Here is a 19,902-nt window from a genome sequence, read left to right as displayed (position 1 = left end):
AGCTGCTCTGGACCTACCTCGCCCGAGAGGAGTTACCTCGGACCGAGCCTTTGCATTCCAGCGTGCCCGACGCCCTCGACCCCCCCCCCCCCCCCCCCCCCCCCCCGTCGGCCACGATCACCTCATCAGCTCCAGATCCAAGACATGCTCCACCGCCATCAAGCTACCTTTCCAGGTGACATAGCTGAGGGAGACCTCTCGGCCATACTCGTCAACCCCATGCTTGACATTTTGGAGAGTGGTATACCATCTACTCGGAGCTGATGTTGCTCCCATGTTTTTATGTTCTTAGTTTTCCATGTTCCATGGACAGTTTTGTATCACCCCAGTGAGATAGCTATATTTATGTCTTCATTCTGTTTTATTTTCCATTCCATGATGAGGTATGCCATGGACATTATTGTACCACTTTGGTCTCATAGGCCCATTGGGTCTTTAGTAGATGCTTAATATATCTTTCTTTCTTTCTTTCTCGTAAGCTTCATGGCTCTTGATCCAGAACCAATGTGTTGTGCTTGAACTGGGTGGTCCCATAGGCCATATATGGCCTCCCATGGACTTTAATGCCATCATCATCATCGTCGTCATCATCTCTCTATACACTAAATTAACAGTTGAACTGAGATTGACAAATAGAATAATTTGAAAAGTTCCACGGTCCACAAGACACATACCTCTTCTAAAAAACAAAGAGTGCATAAACCACCAAGCTGATTGAAGGAGATGTCCACGATTACATTCTCAACCAGGCATTTTACAATTTGGACCTGCAGATAAGCATGGCAGTCATAACGTTGCAAATGCCTGAGCTTTTTCTCAATGAAACACTTCTCCAAATAATGTGTAAATACCAGATAACAGTTTATACAAAATGTATCAAAGACTATAGGTTTCAATTTTATAAATGCCTGGGGTAGTATGAGAGCAATAATAAGAAAAAACAGGAATGAAAACAGCTGATCAGTACCCAACTTGTAAAAATGATTCTACACTAATCAGATTACAATGCATAATCACATGGAATGGAGAAGGCAACAGAAATAGCCCACCCATCTTTACAACTCAAGCTTAGGAGACCTCAGTTTCAGAGCAGGTAACCAACAAATCTAGCAGCCCACAAACTTCAGCCAGCAGAACTGGCTGCAACCTCCTGCCCAATTGAAAAGTGAGGATTTCACCAACAGCCTGTAGTTTGTAGCGCTTCCAGCCTTTTCTCATCAGCAAAGAGTCCTCGAGGAAGAGCATTGGGTCCAAGTGAGGATGTGCAATGTAACTTCTCAATCCAACTCACGTGTGATGTCTATGGCTGTTCTTCAATGATTTAGGATAACTTTGTCGTGATAAAATTGTCAAGATAATAGCTCTTCTGCTGCAGCCACCTGACACTCCAACAACAACACTTTTCAAGGAAAACCGGGCCGTCCCAAAATGGGGAGCAAGAATGCCTTGTAGACCTGAAATGCTCCAAAGAGTCTTCTTGACGTATTGTCCTTTCAAAGCTCTAGGGCAGGGCACCACCAATGGCCTTGGGTTCACCGTGAGATGTGATTCCAAAAATGATGAAATGTCAGGGGAGTACTTCCGATCACGAGTACCAGTGGCTTTGAGGCTTTTGCGTGAGAGAATGCATCAATAGGAGGGACATTTGTGATAGGTATATCGGGCTGCGAGCTCAAGGGGCTGCTGGCCTGTAGCCTACCCAGGAGGAAGGTAAAAACCAGAGGAATGCAGCCTGTAAGAAGCCAGGCTGATGTGCTACCTACAAGCAGGAAAATGATAGAAAAGATAAGGGTGAAAAAAGTGACACCTGTTGTGTGTACTATGCTTCCAGGCCTATGCACTACACACGGGAGAGGAAAAGAAAAGATGGCGGGCAACCAGCTCTATCCGCATACACGGGTGGTAGAGCCAGAGTGGGGACTGCCAGCCATGCACGAATTGGGGTGAGGGAGAGAGGTGGTAGGTCAGCGATGGCAAGGAGGGCGCCAAGTGGTGGGGCTCCCTCCGCCACGTGGCACGGACATGCTCCAAAGGTAAGGCACACCCGTAAGGTAAAGGGAGGTGTCAGAATATGCAGGGGAGATGATGACCAAATCTGGGAACACAAGAGCAAAAGCAAAAACGCAGGCAGAAAAACAGCACAAGAGAGAGACAGATGTAGGCGTGTAACTCTGCTCTATATACACAAGAAGATCCCGAGATATGATACAAATGAGGTATGGGGGCTAAGGACCTATATATACTCCCCTAGAGGGCAGTCGGCCAGCATAAGAGAAGCCCACGACTGATAAAAGAAGTCCACGACTACATAAATGCAGTCGGCCAGCTATCTGGTGCCAAAACCTGATCAAAACCAGTCGGCCAGCAGCAAGAGTGCCCAGGACTGATAAACATCCAGTCGGCCAACACTGTACTGCTCTTGGCACCCTCTGGCAGCCCTCCCAAGCCTCAGAAAAAATGGGAAAAATAGGGGAAAAATACGGAGAGTGGGGAAAAATGGGAAAACACCTCATAAGGGCGGGCACACCCACAACAAAGGCCCTGGTGTATAAATCTAGACAGGAGATGACTTCTAACACCCCCTCTCAGCTCCTGGCTGTGAAACCAACCACTGGGAGCTGGGGTGCCGCCTGAGCAAATCCTGAGAGAGCGACTTCATGAAGAGGTCCACCGTACTGTCCTCCGTCGAACAGAACTCCAGCAAGATGTCATCAGCAACGATCTGTTCACGAACAAAGTGCCTCTGGATGACCATGGGTTCCTCCAGTGGAAGCCCAAACCTGCAATGTAACCTCCTCCTGCTCTGTAAAACTGCTCTTGGGCCATAAGTAGATCTCCTCGTGTCCGGATCTCCTCCCCAAACCGAGTCACTCCTACCGCGGAGTCGGACTCCATCCAACAATCCCCCTCCTGTGTACAAGAGTCCATGATCCTTCGCATGCCGCAGAAACCACAGGAAACGCAATCCTGCCTCCCAAAGAGACATCTGCAACCAAGAGCTGAACTGCCTCATCAGGAAGCTCCCGTCCAATCCGGTGTCCATCAACCAGATCAATGAACCATACAGCTTCTGAGTCACAGAGACATCACACTGCTCACAAGGATCAACACCTGTTACGGTGCACAAGCAAGTCCTGGAAACCTGATGAAACCTGTCAACCACCCCTTCTGATTCCGGAACCACAAAGCCTGGAGAAACCACCTCCTTCTGCAAGTAATCACCTGTCACCTGCCTGGCTTTCCGAAAGGTCCCCGTGGAAAGAACATCCTCAACTACTGGAAGTTCTATGTCCCGAACACGACGAGACATCAGAGCATAAGTGACCTGTTCAGCTTCCTCTGACTCACGAACACAAGAACTACCAACCTCAGTACTGGAAAGTTCCTGCCAACTGCTGCCATCTACTGGCAAGCTATCCACCACCTGGTCTCGGAAAGCCCGCACCTGCAGCGTATCCACACCTGAGTAGCTATTACCACACTGCCACTCATCACAATCTTGAGGACCTGGGAGAGAGAGTGCTGAAAGCCTGTAGACTCCATTCTCCACTCCACCTTCCCAAACCACTTGGCCTGTTGCTTTGTCCCGGAGAGCAACAAAATGCTCATCAAACTCCACCCGTACGCCAGTCTTGCAAACCTGATGCACTGACAACAGATGAAAACCAAGTGCCGGAACATACAATACCTGGGAGGAATGCTTCCCCCCTCTGCCATCGGGAACTATCTCCATCCTGCCCTCACTGTGAACTGGGATAGTGGACGTATCCCCAGTAAGAATATGACCAGAAAGCTTGCAGAGATCCTGTAAACCAGAACGGGAAGGAGTCATGTGCCTGGAAGCACCACTATCGAGAATCCACTCCCGAGTATCCGTTGCGGAGAGTCCTCCAATCTCCTCCCTGCCTGAAGAAAATGAAGCATTGGTGTCCATCACCTCCAGGTGCACAAAAGCCGGAGTCTTCATGATTGCTGAGGAGTCTTCACCCTTCTCGGTTTTCCGCTTGGGACACTGCCTCCAGTAGTGGCCTTTCTCGCCACAATCATTACAGGTCCTCTCTGCCTTCAGTTTCTCGCGGTCAGCGTCGGACTTCTTCTCAGAAGACTTCTCCGATGAAGCCTTCCCTTTGCCCGAGTTACGGCCTTTCGACCGTTGGCCAGTTAAGGCCTCCGAACCTCCACCCTGAGGAGGGTTCGTAAATCGTTCCTCCTGGTCCAAGACCATGGGCACAAGCTCCTCCCACGTAATGGTGCTGAGCCTGCCACTAGTGATCAACGAGGAATAGAAAGCAGAATACTGACCAGGCAAGTGGGAAAGTAACGTGATGGCCATATCTTCAGATGATATCTCTTTCCCAGCTTGAAGGACTTCTTGCTGAAGGGCCGGCAGCTTGTTAATGTGTTCCCGCATCGTCGAAGACTTTGCAGGGTTCATAACCCGCATCTGCACTTCCAAGGATATCCGCTTCATGGGTGACACCCTGTTGTACAAAGAAGCCAAGTGCTCCCATATGCCTCTCGCCAGCGTCATGTGCTTCACATGGTTAATCACCTGTGGTGTGCAATTGAGGAATATAAACGACCGGACCCTGGCGTTGACACGGTCCCACATTTGTGCCTGTGCCTCTCGGTCCTTCCTCGTCGATAATAACTCCCCTTCCTCAGCTTCCGGCCTTGGCACCTCTTTGATAATAAAATCAGCAAGATCATATGACTCCAGAACTGACTCCATCATGACCTTCCAGATGCCATAATTGGACCCGTCCAACTGCCGATCCACTGGGAACGTGGGGAGAGTCGGAATCTTCACGTGCTTCTCTGCCATCTCGAGTAAATCCGCCATCTCGGAGAGTAACCTGAAAGGAAGGGTGGGTGGGAAAAATCTGAAAATCAGAAAATATGCAAGTGGCTGTCCAGCCCCTTTGCCCGCCTTCCTCTTGCACCTTCACTTCCCGTTCAGCCCGAAACAGTCCACCGATCAGCAACAAAACAGCCCCCTCTTGCTCACACAAATCCCAAGACCTATCTAGAGCCTAGGCTCTGATACCATGTCAGAATATGCAGCGGAGATGATGACCAAATCTGGGAACACAAGAGCAAAAGCAAAAACGCAGGCAGAAAAACAGCACAAGAGAGAGACAGATGTAGGCGTGTAACTCTGCTCTATATACACAAGAAGATCCCGAGATATGATACAAATGAGGTATGGGGGCTAAGGACCTATATATACTCCCCTAGAGGGCAGTCGGCCAGCATAAGAGAAGCCCACGACTACATAAATGCAGTCGGCCAGCTATCTGGTGCCAAAACCTGATCAAAACCAGTCGGCCAGCAGCAAGAGTGCCCAGGACTGATAAACATCCAGTCGGCCAACACTGTACTGCTCTTGGCACCCTCTGGCAGCCCTCCCAAGCCTCAGAAAAAATGGAAAAAATAGGGGAAAAATACGGAGAGTGGGGAAAAATGGGAAAACACCTCATAAGGGCGGGCACACCCACAACAAAGGCCCTGGTGTATAAATCTAGACAGGAGATGACTTCTAACAGGAGGCAGCCACCTACTAGGGAGCTGTAGAAGAATGCCCAAAAATCCCCCTGGTCATGATTGCCCATTGATAATTGTCCACCCAGAATTTAATGATGTGACACACCTATGAGTATGCACGGCACAGCCGGACATTAATTAGGAGTCGACAAGCAAAGTCGGACAACGCAAGTGACATGTGGCATTGCCACGCCACAATGAAGACGTGGCAGCAATGACATGGCACTAATGGTGTCACAAGCGCGGAAGCTCTGTGTCTTCTTTCAGCCCTAAATATCTTTCATAGGAACATGTAGATGCAAACTCATATGTTTCTATACAATGTTTGGAAGACCATAGGCGTTCCCAAAAAGATGTCTTAACCTTTCTATGACCTAACCCCCAAATAGGAGTGAGATAAGCACAAAATATTGCGCAGCCTTATATAGCCTCCAAACATGCTGGTGCCGATTGTTATCCAGCCCTCTCTTGTGCCTTGCTGAGCTTTTCCAGGTCCTACATATGTTGCTTAGCCTAGTGTCTCAGCCATGTCCATGTGGCATGCTTATGACATCCCCTCTTGCTAAACTTGATAACAGGCTTCCAACTTCTAGCCTTGGATGATGTCATCATCCCTTTGTCTTCTCATGGACTCCCACTGTCATCCTTCCTTCCTGGCAACTTGGATGATGTCATCATCCCTTTGTCTCCTCATGGACTCCCACTGTCATCCTTCCTTCCTGGCAACCTTCTCACTGAAAACCTTGCCAGACTCTGATTCTACTCCGAAGACTGGTGTAGATCTGTGCGTCTATTCCACTTTCTACCCTTGCCTTCAATCCCTGTGTCTCCTTCCCGAGGTTGATCATCGCATCCTTGCTCCACCCCCCTTGGAACCGTTTTCCTAAGAGCCTTTCTTTGGTATGCCCCAAATGGCATCCGACCCTCATGGCTGCCATTCCCTTGGGTTTTGCTGAAACCGACCAGCCCCATGGAATTTCTGCCCTGGCTGTGTTACTCTCCTTGGACCTGTGCACCTTCTTGGGACACTTTCAGCACTTAGCCTTGCTGAGCCTGATGCTCTGATACCAATGTCACAAGCACGGAAGCTCTATGTCTTCTTTCAGCCCTAAATGCCTTTCATAGGAACATGTATATGCAAACTCATAGAAGAGATGGAGAGAAGAGAGAGAGAGACTGTGTTTCCAGCACCTAATCTACTGTAAATTTAAAATACCCAAAAAAGATATGTGTCTATACAATGTTTGAAAGACCATATGCCTTCCCAAAAAGATGTCTTAACCTATCTATGACCTTACCCCTAAATAGGAGTGGGATAAATATCACAAAACACTGAGCCTTATATAGCTGCCAAACATGCTGGTCGGCCTGCTGAATATCCTGTTGGCCAATTTGGACAACTGCCACGACTAATAAATCACACACTTTCACACGTGGCCGCCTGGATGCCTACCGACTGCTGTCCAGCCCTCTCTTGTGCTTTGCTGAGCTTTTCTAGGTCCTACATTTGTTGCCATACTATGCATAGCCTGGTGTCTTAGCCATGTCCATGTGGCATGCACATGACAGATGGCGTGGCATGCACATGACATGGCAGTCAGGTATAGGTGGCCAGCAGCAATACTACTGGCCGACTAGGAGCATTGGTGCATATATATACACAGGTAGCCAAATCGTCATATTCATCTGCTTTCCTCAATGTTGGACTTCCCAGATCCTTTCTCTATAGGTGAAGTGCCAGCTAGGAGTGTACAATAGGTCACAGAGCTGTGATTTGACGTCTTCATTCTCAACCACATCTTGTACTTGAATTTCACTTGTATTACCTCTTTCTTGTACATAATACACAGCAGTATTTTAGGACTCGTGTGTGTGATGTATGTGTGATTCTGCCGCACTCTTCTTTCTATCTCTAGAAAACACTAGTACATAAGCACAAGTGTTCTACAGTTGGTATCATAGCCTCGGGTACCTGCAATTTTTTTCTCTTTCTTGGAAGTTGGCACCCATGTGCGTTGACTGCTTGGATAGGGTAGAGCACTTAGATTCCAACATTGCACATGTCCCGTTTGGGGAAAGTGAATATTTGGGTTCTCTTCATTGCACCTAGGTTGATTGGGGTATAGTGTGCTTCCCTGCCCCATGTGCGTTGACTTCTTGGATAGGGTAAAGCACTTAGATTCCAAGAGTGCACAAGTTCGGGTTTAGGGGAAGTGAATATATGGGTTCTCTTCATTGCACCTAGGTTAATTAGGGTCTATTGTGCTTCCCTGCCTCACCAAACCCTCACCTCATCGCACAGGGCTGAAATCCCTCACCTAGTCCTTGATCACTTAATATTTATCATGGATTCGCTACTCACTGATTCGCTTCTCGACATAAAGACATTCATGGACACGATGCGGCTAGAATGGAGGCTTTATCTGCCCATCTCAACAGGGTGGAGACAGCACCTCAAGCACCCAGTATTCCAGATCTAGAATCTAAAAGGGCCCGTGCTTTAAAGCAAGTATTGGATGATTCCGAGGACGAATTGGAAAGCTTTCTCGAAAGGATTTTTCGCTCATTTGGACGCAGGCAAGGATGTACTAGATGAGCTTTGCTCTTAGTCACCATTCTACATGTGCGCGAAGTCGGCTTGAGAAACGTCGGTCTCATCACCAATTGTCTCCTTCGTGGAGTCCCTCTCCACTGGATTCTCTTGACAGTTCCCACTCACCTTCCAGCTCGACATTGGGGGACTACCGGTTTGCCAAGTTCTTCCTCCATGCCTTGTGAGCAACAAGCTCAATTATTGAAGCATTTAAGGGCTCCAAAGTTCAACGGGAAGATGGACTCAGAAGTCGTCACCAACTGGACCTGCCCGATGACTAATGACTAAAACTAATCCTTGCTATTTATAAACTCATAGACAACCCCTACACAAATGCAAATGTTGTCAACCAGCAGAGGACAAGTACCTTGTGCATTTAATGCTGCCGACTTTCCCTATATGGTGTTTTATGACCTGGTCGACCAGCCCCTTTTACCAATAGAGCTTCTTCTTTGCCTATCGGAGCCTCATAGTGCCCTAGAACTACCCTAAACTTGCTACTGAATCAAGGATTAGCCTAGTCAACGTATGTGCACGTGACATCCCCTCCTACTAAACTTGATGATGATCTTTGATTGGATGACTATCATCATCCCTTGTCTCCACACGGACTCCAAAACTTGTCTACACATGGCCTCCAAAACTCGTTGTTAGGTTGAGTAAAACAAAACCACGGCCTCTATAGCAAACCCAACCATACACCAAGGAACACCAACAGAACCACAACACCCAGCCAAAAGGTATATACAATCCATGCTCTTTCACTTTCTCCTTCCAAATGCACAATATAACTCTGACATGAATAGGGAAGCAGGCTATGTTTAAGCAAAGTCGATAGCTTTCAAGTGGATTTGTACAACTACAATAGAAACCTTGAACATATGAGCTAATAGCAAGTGTTCATTTATATACAAAACATCAAGATGGATGGGTGGTTTAAGTACAAAAGGAGGCATCAATCTAGTTCATCATCATACAATTCGGCATCTATGATTCCCTCCAGCAACTCCCAAGGAAGGGTAACATTTCTCATCCACGAAGTATGATCAACACAAACCACTCGAATTCCATCCGCAGTACGCCAACCACGTCCATCTAGAAAACCTTCACTGCTTATGTGTTGCACCCATGGTTCAAGCACGAAGCTCGGAGAGAACCCAACACACACAAAAGACTCTTCCACACTCCTCAACCAACCACAATCTTGGTTTTACTAGCTATCACCACTCCAAGCAAGCTTCAAGATGTAATATAGAGAGATAGATCAATATAAAGTATTAGTCGGAGAGCACCTATGCTTCTCAATCCACAATTGCACTCTTACACATCGAAAGCACCAAGTATGGATAGCTTCAATACGTCGAGAAAGCACCGAGAGGTTCATGATCACAGCCGCAATATAGCTTCACAGCAAGCAAAAGGGGTCTTCAATCTTCAATGGTCCTTGATGAGCTCACGAGGTTGACGATCTCACCAAGATGTCTTCACTCCTAGCTCTACTCTTCAAACTACAGCATCTCCCCAATTCTCTCTCTCTCGTCTCCTTGTTGTCCCTTTAGTCCAGCAGCATTTCCCCCCCTCAACCTCTATCCAACCTTCTTCACACGATGACAGTAGTGTTTTTGGCCACCACTCTCCGTTCTTCTCGCCCCCAATTCCATTCGTGTTTCTTTGGCCTCCCCTCTTCCCTTCTCTCTACCTGTCTAGCTCCCCCACCCTCATTTTATAGTGTACTTCAACATGAAGGGTCAACCAGCCCATGCCCTGTTTAGAAGTGGCCATGTGGCCATCATCACGTCGTGTGCCATGCCGCACCATCATGTGCCTGAGAAGGCTTCTATTCCTACCGATGATCAGCTCCATGCCGCCTATACCTGCAGTTGGTGCCTTGCCTACCAGCCACGTGGGCCATTGCCCATGCCCTTTCTATCATCTTCTTGATCAGCTCTGGCCTGCCATGCTGCACCGACTTGTCCACAAAGACCCCTACCATGCCGTCCATGCCCATTTACTGCAATCGGCTAGCAGTCACATGGCCAACCCATTGCCTCCCCATCTCTTTCCTCTCTCAGTTCCCGCATGAGGACGCCATCACACTGCCATATTTGCCTACAATGTGGCCATTGGCCGTCCATGCCCATTTACTGCAATCGGCTAGTCCCTATTGCAGTCACATGGCCAGCCCATTGCCTCCCCATCTCTTTCCTCTCTCAGTTCCCGCATGAGGACGCCATCACACTGCCATATCTGCCTACAATGTGGCCATTGGCCAGCCGACTCCTCTTCATTGCTACTACACTAAGGTCTAAAACATTAGTACTATGTTACTGAAATTTCAAAACTACTAGCCTGAGTTCACGCCATGCCACTTGTCCGAGGCCACCATAAGACCATCACCTCACCCCAATGTCCCACCATAAGGCTCTGCGTCAACGCCAACACCATACTTCAAGCAAATTGTTAGGCTAGGGTTTCACAGAATGATGCACACAGAGATGTACAGTAGCAAGCACTCTCAAGAGTGAGAGAGAGATGGTGATTGATGCTCAAAGAAGATAGGATACAATATGTGGAGAAGAGGGTTGACTCCACAATATCAAAAGACAATACATGTGGTGTCCTTTCACACCTAATATCCAAGGGGAAAAATGTAAATTGGTTGAACACAATGCTAATCAATACACTTAAATACACTAAGATTTCATGGACACTTGCTCAAATACAAGAAGTAATTTGCTAAATTGACAAGAGACACACAATGAGCCGGAACGGCTCACCCCTCCCTCAAATAAAGTATATTGATCTTGGGAGAATCAAGTACATAGTGTCATGGGCATTTCTGACCAGATTTCCATACCAATGCATATGAATACAGTATTGCAAACAAGTGGTTGTCGATGTAGACTTGCAATCCACACTACCCTCTCAAGTTTCCATGTTCCCTACCATCTGCTCTCTATTGTTCCACCAACACATGGTAGCAACAATCTGCAAGAGTGATAGGCACAAATCCATTAAGAGTAGAGGAGATCTATGTTGATAGGGACCCCATGTCCCCTGGGTCAACTCTACACCCCTCTTATAAAAAGAAGGTCTTCCCCTGATGCTAGGTTGACCCTAAGGTCCCCCGGTCAAAAGCATATTGTGAAAGACCTTGCTATCATCTACACTATCTTACAAAAGATTGGTCTTGACTTTATGGTACTGAGAGATGGGTGTTTCAACTAACTCTATGGCCCCCCAGTCAGAGTCCTTTTGTACATGGTCTTGGAAGCTTTACCAATTGCAAGTAGAGTCGATGATAGCGAAAGTCTTCGTGATGGAAGTCCTTGGAGTGATGAGATCTTCAATTTGTCGCATTTCTTCGCGACAAAAGTCTTCAAGAGGATGAAGGGAACCTTGGGAAAGCTTCCCCTATGGTTCAACTTGAGAAAGAAGGGCTGAAATTAGGGTTTTCAGCAAAAAGACCAGAAATTACAGCAAAAAAGACAGCTGTTTTGCTGAATTTCAGTCATCGGGAGTATGTAGGAGAGTGATTAGCATCCAGAAACACTCTTGGAAGCTTGAGAAACGCCTTAGCAAGCTTGGAAATGGAGTTGGGAAGGAGAAAGTGCAAAAAATGCAGCCCAAAAGCCCTCATGAAGGAGGCGCCAATCTCTAGAGAGAGGAGGAGTGAGGTGGTGAGTTGTCCAGTGTAGGTGGCAGGCAAGTGCTTTGTAGAGCAAGCTAGAGTGGACACATGGCTGGTTACTCCCTTTGTACAAAGGGGATAAGGTCTAGGCGGTGGGCATTGGGTTATGTCCACCTCGGGACATCAGTGTGTGTGAACACCGAGCTGGTCATAATTTATAAGTGAGTTTTGGTCGCCCAAAACTTAATGAAGTGTGTACACACTCACTTATAAATTAGTGCTAACTCCTAAGGCTAGGTTTATGACCAATACCACCTGTCACAATTGGGTGGCCAAATGGTGACATCCCCCGGCTTCTAAACAGTTGTCCGCAACTGAAAAGCATCCAAATATATCTGAAGTACATGTGGGTAATCTCTGAAGAACTCTTCATCTACCCATTTAGCATCAATGGGAAGATAGTTCTTAAACTTCACAAGGTAACGCCTCCCAACTTTGCCTGCACAGCAAGCTTGCATTCCTTGTGATACACAATCTGCTCTCGCTACAAGATCTCCTCAAGCTCATACACTTCTGGTGGATCCTCAATGACCATTTCACTGGACTCCGGCCCTACATACTTGCAAAGGAGACTCACATGAAAGCATTGTGTATGTGCCAATGACTAGGTAATGCTAATCTAAAAGCCACTTCATTGATCTTCTCGATCACTTGAAAAGGCCCATAGTATCTAGTTGCGAGCTTAGAATATGCCAAGCGTCTTTGCAAGTCTTGCTTTCTCAAATTTCAGCAATACCCAATCATTCTCTTTAACATCCAATTGCCTTCTCTCTATGCTTGTCGGCGGTCTTTTTATGCTTGTCTTGTGACCTTGCAATGGTTGTCCGCACCTGAGCAAAAGCAATATCCAAGTCTCTTACATACTCATCAGCTGCAAATATCTCATCCTTTGTGTGAAGGATGGGTGGCAAAACCACCTTACCATAAACAATCTCAAACGGGGCCTTTCTCGTAGATGCATGCACCGTGTTGTTATATGCAAATTCCACAAGCGGTAAGTACTTCTTCCAAGGAGACTTCTGATCCGCCACATAACATTTCAAGAGATCCAACACGGCTGAATTTGCAGCCTCACTTTGCCCATCCGTTTGAAGGTGATAAGCTGATGAGAAGTCCAATTTGGTGCCCATATTATCAAATAAGGCCCGCCAAAAGAGACTTGTAGTCCTGGGATCTCTATCCCCCACAATGGACTTCGGCATTCTATGATGCTTGAACACTTGTGCAAGATATATTTTAACCATATGCTCAGCTTTGATGATCTTTTTGACCGAAAAGAAATGAGCTTGCTTGCTAAATCTGTCCACAATTGTCTAAATTGCATCATTACCCTGTTAGGTGCCTGGTAAATCCATAATGAAATCCATTGAAATACTTTCCCATGGCTGCATGGGAATAGGCAATGGCTGAAGCAAACCTGGTACCTTTTGCCTATCAAATTTCACCTTTTGACAGGTGATACATGCATGTACATGTGCCTCTATGTCCTTCCGCATAGCTGGCCAAAATAAATACCGCTCAATCATGTGCGTAGTAGGCATTATGTCTCTATAACCAGCATATGGAGGAGCATGTCACTTATCCAAAACCTTTTGCCTCATGTCAAACACCACACATAGGCAATTATCTTTCATGAGATAACCCTCTTTGATCACATATGAGGCATGTGCATGACCAACCATCAAATCAGCCCAAATAGTGGCAAAATCAGCATCCGTATGATACAAATCACACATGGCAGACAAGTCGCCATGAGAGGCAACCGAGATAGCTGCTACATACGGCTTTCATGACAATGCATCTGCCACTACATTCTTCTTTCCAGGGGTGTGCAAGCTCTGAAAATGAAACATAGAAAGGAAATTGGCCATCTTCATATGCTTCTCTGACAATTTAGCTTGGGTAAGAAAATACCTCAAACTCTGGTGATCTGTTTTCATAGTGAAATTAGCCCCAAGAAGGTAATGTTTCCATATAGTAAGTGAATGAATTACAGCCAAGCGCTCTTTCTCATAAATGCCAAGAGATAGCTCTACATCATGCAATCTACGGCTGTCATAAGCCACGGCATGTCCCTTTTGATTAAGGACAGCTCCTATGCACTTTCCAGATGCATCACATTCCACACTAAAAGGCTTTTGCAAATCCGGAATGATCAACACTGGACCATGAGTAGTTGCATCTTTCAATTTGAGGAATGCATCCCTCTCTACATTAGTCCATTTGAATATGGATTTGAATGTGGCCTTCTTCTTTGTCAAATCATGCAAAGGAGAAGCAATCCATGCAAAGTGCCGAATGAACCTGCGGTAGTAAGAGCATAATCCAAGAAAACTACGGATCTCATGCACTGAACTCAATTCGGGCCAATTCCGAATTGCATCAATCTTTGCAGGATCCATCTGCACTCCATCTTTGGACAGAATATGCCCAAGATAATGTATCTCTGACAAAAAGAACTCTCTTCTTTGCATTTATGAAGAGTTAATGCTTATGGAGTTCTTCAAAAACAATGGCCAAATGAGCTCTATGCTCTTCTTCGGTCTTCGAGAAGACTAGGATGTCATCAAAGAAGACACCTATAAATTTCCTGTACCCACTACGGAATATGCGATCCATCATTCTATTGAATGTAGCCGGGGCATTTGTAAGACCAAAAGGCATAACAAGATACTCATAAAGCCCAAATGCTGTTCTGAAAGCAGTTTTGTGTACATCCTTAGGCACTACACGCACTTGATGATATCCACTCGAGATCAATTCGGCTAAAGCATGCCGATCCATCCAACTTGTCAAGAATGTCGTCTATGCGTGGAATCAGAAACCGATTCTTGATGGTAAGCTTATTCAAAGCTCTATAATCTACACATATACGAAAGGATCTATCCTTCTTTTGAACCAAGAGGACGGGTGAACAATATGGGGAAGAGCTTGGCTGAACCAAACCCTTCTCAAGAAGCTCATTCACCTGCTTCATGATCTCCTCTTTTTGGGATGCACTTACACGATAGGCTGGCCTATTAGGTGGTGAGCTACCCGGCACAAAATCAATGCGATGATCTTCTGGTCATTCGGATGGCAACCCATTTGGTAACTCATCAGCAAAACAATCATTGTGCTCTTGCAAAAATTTCAGCCTATCATTACTAAGAGTGTTTACATGTACATTATTTTCCTCAACATGATCTCGTACAAAAATCAAGTATGCAAAAACACTCTTTTTCATTACTTTCTTAATTTGTACATGAGATATAAGGGGAATGGTATCACCCTCTTCACCAGCATCAATTACATGCTCTCGGCCTTTATGCATGAAGGTGATCCTGTTGGTCTTGTAAGCCTTGCACAGATCAATACGTGTATGCCAAGGCTTTCCAAGTAATACATCACAGCCATTCAAAGGCGCCACAAGAAAATCTTCATTATCCACATAGCCTTAAATGTGTATGCGCAACTTGCCAAAAATAGGCATGACCTGCACTTCTCTACCAACAAAGGCAGCCCCTGCTTCAATTTGAGGACCCATGTCCTCCACTTCAATACCCAAAGCAACTGCCATCTGTGTGGATATGAAATTCTCAGATGCACAATCATCAAACATGAACAAAGCAGGCTGATTTTTGAGCTGTCCCCAAGCTTTACATACAACCCTGTCTTTGCTATCATGTGAAGTGTTGCCCTGCACATCCGGAACCATATGCACATTAGGCTTTAATGCATTTGCATTATCACGCTTCTTCTTGTTTGGGCATGCCTTTGCAATATGCTCGGTGCTACCACAAGTAAAGCATTTCCCCTCACTCATATATTGCTTTTTCTGCTCCAGAGTGAGACCATAGTCTCTCAGTTTGAAGAGACGCTTCTTGGTAGTGTTATTTTCAGCCTTTGGACCATTTTTATCTTGGTTTTGGTCCTTTTTAGGTGGCTGTCCATTATTTTGCAAGTTTTGGACAGCCCTCTCTTTGCCTTGAAATGAGGGTTTAGCCTTATTGGATCGACTCAATTTGAGTTCCAATTGCTCAGTGGCAGTGGCGGCTGCGATTAATTGGTGTAAGGTGTGACCAGGATACATTTGTAGTCCCGCTTTGTACACGGGTTGCAATCCCTATTGAAACCTTCTCTTCCTTTCCACCTCGGTGACATGCATAAATGGAGACACCTCCAAAAGTACTTTCCAAAACTTTTGTAGATATGCATTCACTGATTCCCCCTCATTTTGCTTCACCCAATCCCACTTCATTGTTATCTCATTCAATGCACCGGGAGCCAAGAATTGAGCATAGAACCTCTCCTTGAACTCTTCCTGTGATCTAACAGGATTCAGTGAGAGCTTCTCTGTGAGCCACCAATGGGCAGCAGTGCCTTTCATAAACATGCCTACATGCCGGATCATGGATTTCTAAGTGAAATCCTCATCACTGATAGCAATATCAAACTGGGCAATAAAAGCAAGTGCCTTTGATGCATCATATTCCCCATGATATGCGTCAAACTTCATAGATTTGTCTCCATGTAACACGCGGAAGCTCTGAGGGGGGGGGGGGAGGGGGGGAGTCTTCTTTCAGCCCTAAACACTCCTGGAAACATGCTGATGCAAAACGCAAATAAGAAGAGAGAGTAGAGAGAGAGAGATATGCTGGAAATTCAATATATTTATATAGTACAAAAAGGGTACTCTGCTACAGCCCTAGGCTGTCTTCATAAAAGGGTGATAAACACCAAAATCCTGGTCCCTACTTGGACCCTAAGGACCCAATCCCTAAAGGACTGATCGTTTTTTTGCTCGCTGAAGCTCCCGCCCCCCTCCCTCCTCGCGCTACCTGCACACCTGCGCCCCTCTCTGTCTTGCCTGCTCTTTCCTCGCGCCCCCCCTCATTCCTCGCGCCTCCCCTTGTCCCCCCCGCCTGCCTTCGCTACTGCGCCCCCCTCCCTCGCTGCACTGCCCGCTGCCCCTCCTTTTGCCCCCCCCGCCTGCTTTCGCTGCTGCACCCCCCTCCCTCGCTGCATTGCCCGCCGCCCCTCCTCGCCTTCGCGCCCCCCCCCCCCCCCCCCCCCGCCTACTTTCGCGCCCACCTTCACTCTGCAACGCCCCGCCCCCCCCCCTCCGCCAGCTCTTTCTCCACCCCTCCCCTCTTGCGCGCAGCTCCCGCCCCCCCCCTAGGGTTTCTCCTTAGCCGCTTCACCCCCCCCTCCTTTTTCTTGCTGACTTCCGCCCCCAGGGGGTTTTTCTCCTTTTTCTCCGGCCTTCGTCTTTCGCCTCTCTGTGTGCAGCTCGGTTCTTGCAGGATCTCCGCTTTCGCCTCGCCTTTGCCATAGCTTCAGACTCTAATGGAGGCTCCTCCCGCCCCGCCTCAGAGGGACTCATCCGCAGCCCCCTCGCCCGCCCCTGAGGACACCCCCATCAGGCTCTCTGTTTCACGAGAAGAAGAAGCGAGCCTCACCGCAGAGGTGGAACGCCTCCAAGCTCATTCCACCATCTGCCGTATAGTCGGCACTCGCCCCAGCAGAGGGGAGATCCGGGATCTTCTCCATGCCCCGCCTTCTTGCAGATGTGGGCAAGATCCTGGACGTACAGCTACTGGGCCGTGGACATTACCAGATCGAGTTCGAGACCGCCCAAACCAAGGTCCTTGCCATGAGTCCCCTTGACATCAGGGGTGCTCGGGCTTTCTTCAGACCTTGGCAGCATGGCTTTGACCCAGCAGCGGCTGAGCAGGGAGAGCGCCTTTTTCATGTTACAGTTTGCTTCCCTGGACTCCGCCGGGAGTATCTTCCGCTGCTCTCTAGGCTAGGAGCATTGGTGGGCTCGGTACTAGAGACTGGCCCCACAGCAGCTTCAGTGGTGGCCAGAGCAGCTGGGCTACCTTCGGTCAGAGTTTTGGTGTCTGACATCTCCTCCCTTCCTAAGGTCATTCAGCTACCTAGGATAGGGGGGGGATGGATTGATCAGAGAGTGGAGTTCTTGGGGCTCCCGAACCAGTGCGTCATTTGCAGGCAGGTCGGTCATCTGGCCAAGGCCTGCCCTCGCAGGAGACCCCGACCCTCACCACAGCAGCAGGCCCCTGATGGCCTGCCCACAGATGCGGCTCGGCAGGCTGCCTCCGGGACACCTGCTCAGGCCACAGAGACCTCGGAGTGGCAGCCTGGACAGGGGCGCCGCCGAGGGAGACGGCCGCAACAGCACGCTCAGAGACCGCTGCAGCAGCAGCCACAGTCTCAGCCTCACTGGGCTCCCGTGAGGAACAGCTTTGCTCCTCTCCAGGAGGAGACCCCTACGGCGACGACTGAGGACCAGGAGATGCCAGCACCCCCTCCACCCCCCCCACCCTCGTCCCCTCCCACCGCCTCGCTTCCACCTTCACCTCCTCCCGTCCCCGCCCCGGTTTCGGCAGCGGCTCCCTCTCCACCCCCCTCGCCCCCCCTCCTCCCCCTCCACCCGCCTCACCTTCCCGGGAGGCCCTGGCAGTCCCCTGGCGTTCACCTGCAGTCCGAAGGGCGCTGAGCACCGACCTCGCTCGAGCACCACAGAGGAGACCTACCATGCCGATTCGGGCTTCACGGATATCATCTATCCGCAGTCGGCTGAGTCGCCTCGGCATTAGACAGCGCTTGGAGGCTTTTGATTACGCCTTCACACGGCTTTTTGGAGCAGAGGGCCCCCATGAGCCAGCACCCATCCGAGTTCATGTAGTGATACCCCGGCCCGCGGGGAGGAGGCACTTGATTCAGCAGTGGCCTTCTCGTTCCCTCTATGTGGCCCTTGCGACCGGGAGTGGACTCTAGAGCTCGCTCTTAGCACTTTGAAGACTCAGGCAGTTGAGTTTTCTCATCATGTGAGCGATCTGGAGGTGACAGATGTGATAGGCCGACTATGGGAGTTGGCTCATTTTTTCTTGGATCCCGGGAGTGTGGATGCCTCAGGGATTCGTCATTTGGTCGTTCGCATAGTGGCAGACTTAGCACGCGACCCTGGATATGTATGTATACACGAGGTTGCTCTGTCAGAGCGGGAGGCAGTCGCCATGGGCCACAGCCACTGGCGCCTGATCCGTGATTCTTGCAGTACACCGGGTGGGCAGATTCGCATCCGCTCGGATGGGGACTACTCTCCATCCAAGCCGCTTGCGAAGGCCCGCCGTACGGCTGAGACAGCATCCACCTCAGCAGGTCATCCATGAGGATCATCTCACGGAATGTACAGGGCCTTGGCGGAGCACATTTTATACGCTATCATGGTTGCTTGAGGCAGGAGCTTCACAGATGCCTGGTTGGTGACAGCATTGATATTTTGATGATGCAAGAGCACCACTTGGGTGAGAGCAGGATCCGGAGATATGGTTCGGTGATGCCTGGTAGATGGGACACCTTTTGGTCTGCAGGGTTTGGTCCTTTGGGTGGACAGGGAGGAGTATGCATGGTCATTGCAGATGTATGGCGGCAGGCCATTGTGGATCGAGGAATCATTGTGCCTGGTAGAGCACAGTATGTCATTCTGAGGATGCATGATGAGCTATTGGGCGTGCTCAACGTCTATGCGCCCAATCATGCTAGTGCCAGAGCAAAGTTCTGGACCCAGGTTACGGATGCATTGCCAGAGGCCGCACATTGGTGTGTCGAGGGAGACTTCAACATGCTTGAGGACCCGGCCGATAGGGTGGGAGGCAGTCATGTTACAGTGCACGGCACGGAGCTTGCAGCTTGGGACCGGTTTTGCATGTCACTGAGGATCACTGATGCATGGCAGCATGGGGCCTTCTCCCACTCTCAGGACAGTCTTAGTTTCTCTCAGTCGGATCGCCGGTAGGGAGGGACTAATCTATCACGGATTGATCGCTTTTATGTGGGCGACTGGTTAGGGGAGCGAGGGGGCTCCGTCGGCATTCTCGCTGGCACCTCATTTTCAGATCATTCGCCAGTTATCTTGACATTGGAGGAGAGGACACGGGAGCCCAGCTTGCAGTTGAGGATCCCAGAGAGGGTACTTACAGATCCCAGTCTCGCTGAGGACATTGAGAGGATCTGGCATGATAGTCAGTGCTCTGACCAGGATGCAGCAGGCCAGTGTGCCCAGGGA

The 19,902-nt window shown here is 48.6% G+C and overlaps 1 protein-coding gene across 3 annotated transcripts in view; it reads right to left on the bottom strand.

Annotated features, from left to right (window-relative positions):
* Nucleotides 1-19,902, bottom strand: part of LOC147626918 (uncharacterized) — a 113,330-nt gene that overhangs the window by 79,696 nt on the left and 13,732 nt on the right. For all 3 annotated transcript variants that reach the window (XM_086815471.1, XM_086815472.1, XM_086815470.1), the window contains one exon: nt 675-767. In XM_086815471.1, the coding sequence (XP_086671597.1) occupies nt 675-767 (93 nt within the window). The remainder of the gene's footprint in view (nt 1-674; nt 768-19,902) is intronic.

This window comes from Cibotium barometz, chromosome 21 (assembly GCF_041138505.1).
Source record: "Cibotium barometz isolate CiBa-2024 chromosome 21, ASM4113850v1, whole genome shotgun sequence".
Taxonomy (NCBI): Eukaryota; Viridiplantae; Streptophyta; class Polypodiopsida; order Cyatheales; family Cibotiaceae; genus Cibotium; species Cibotium barometz.
This window is presented reverse-complemented; position numbering and strand designations above follow the sequence as displayed.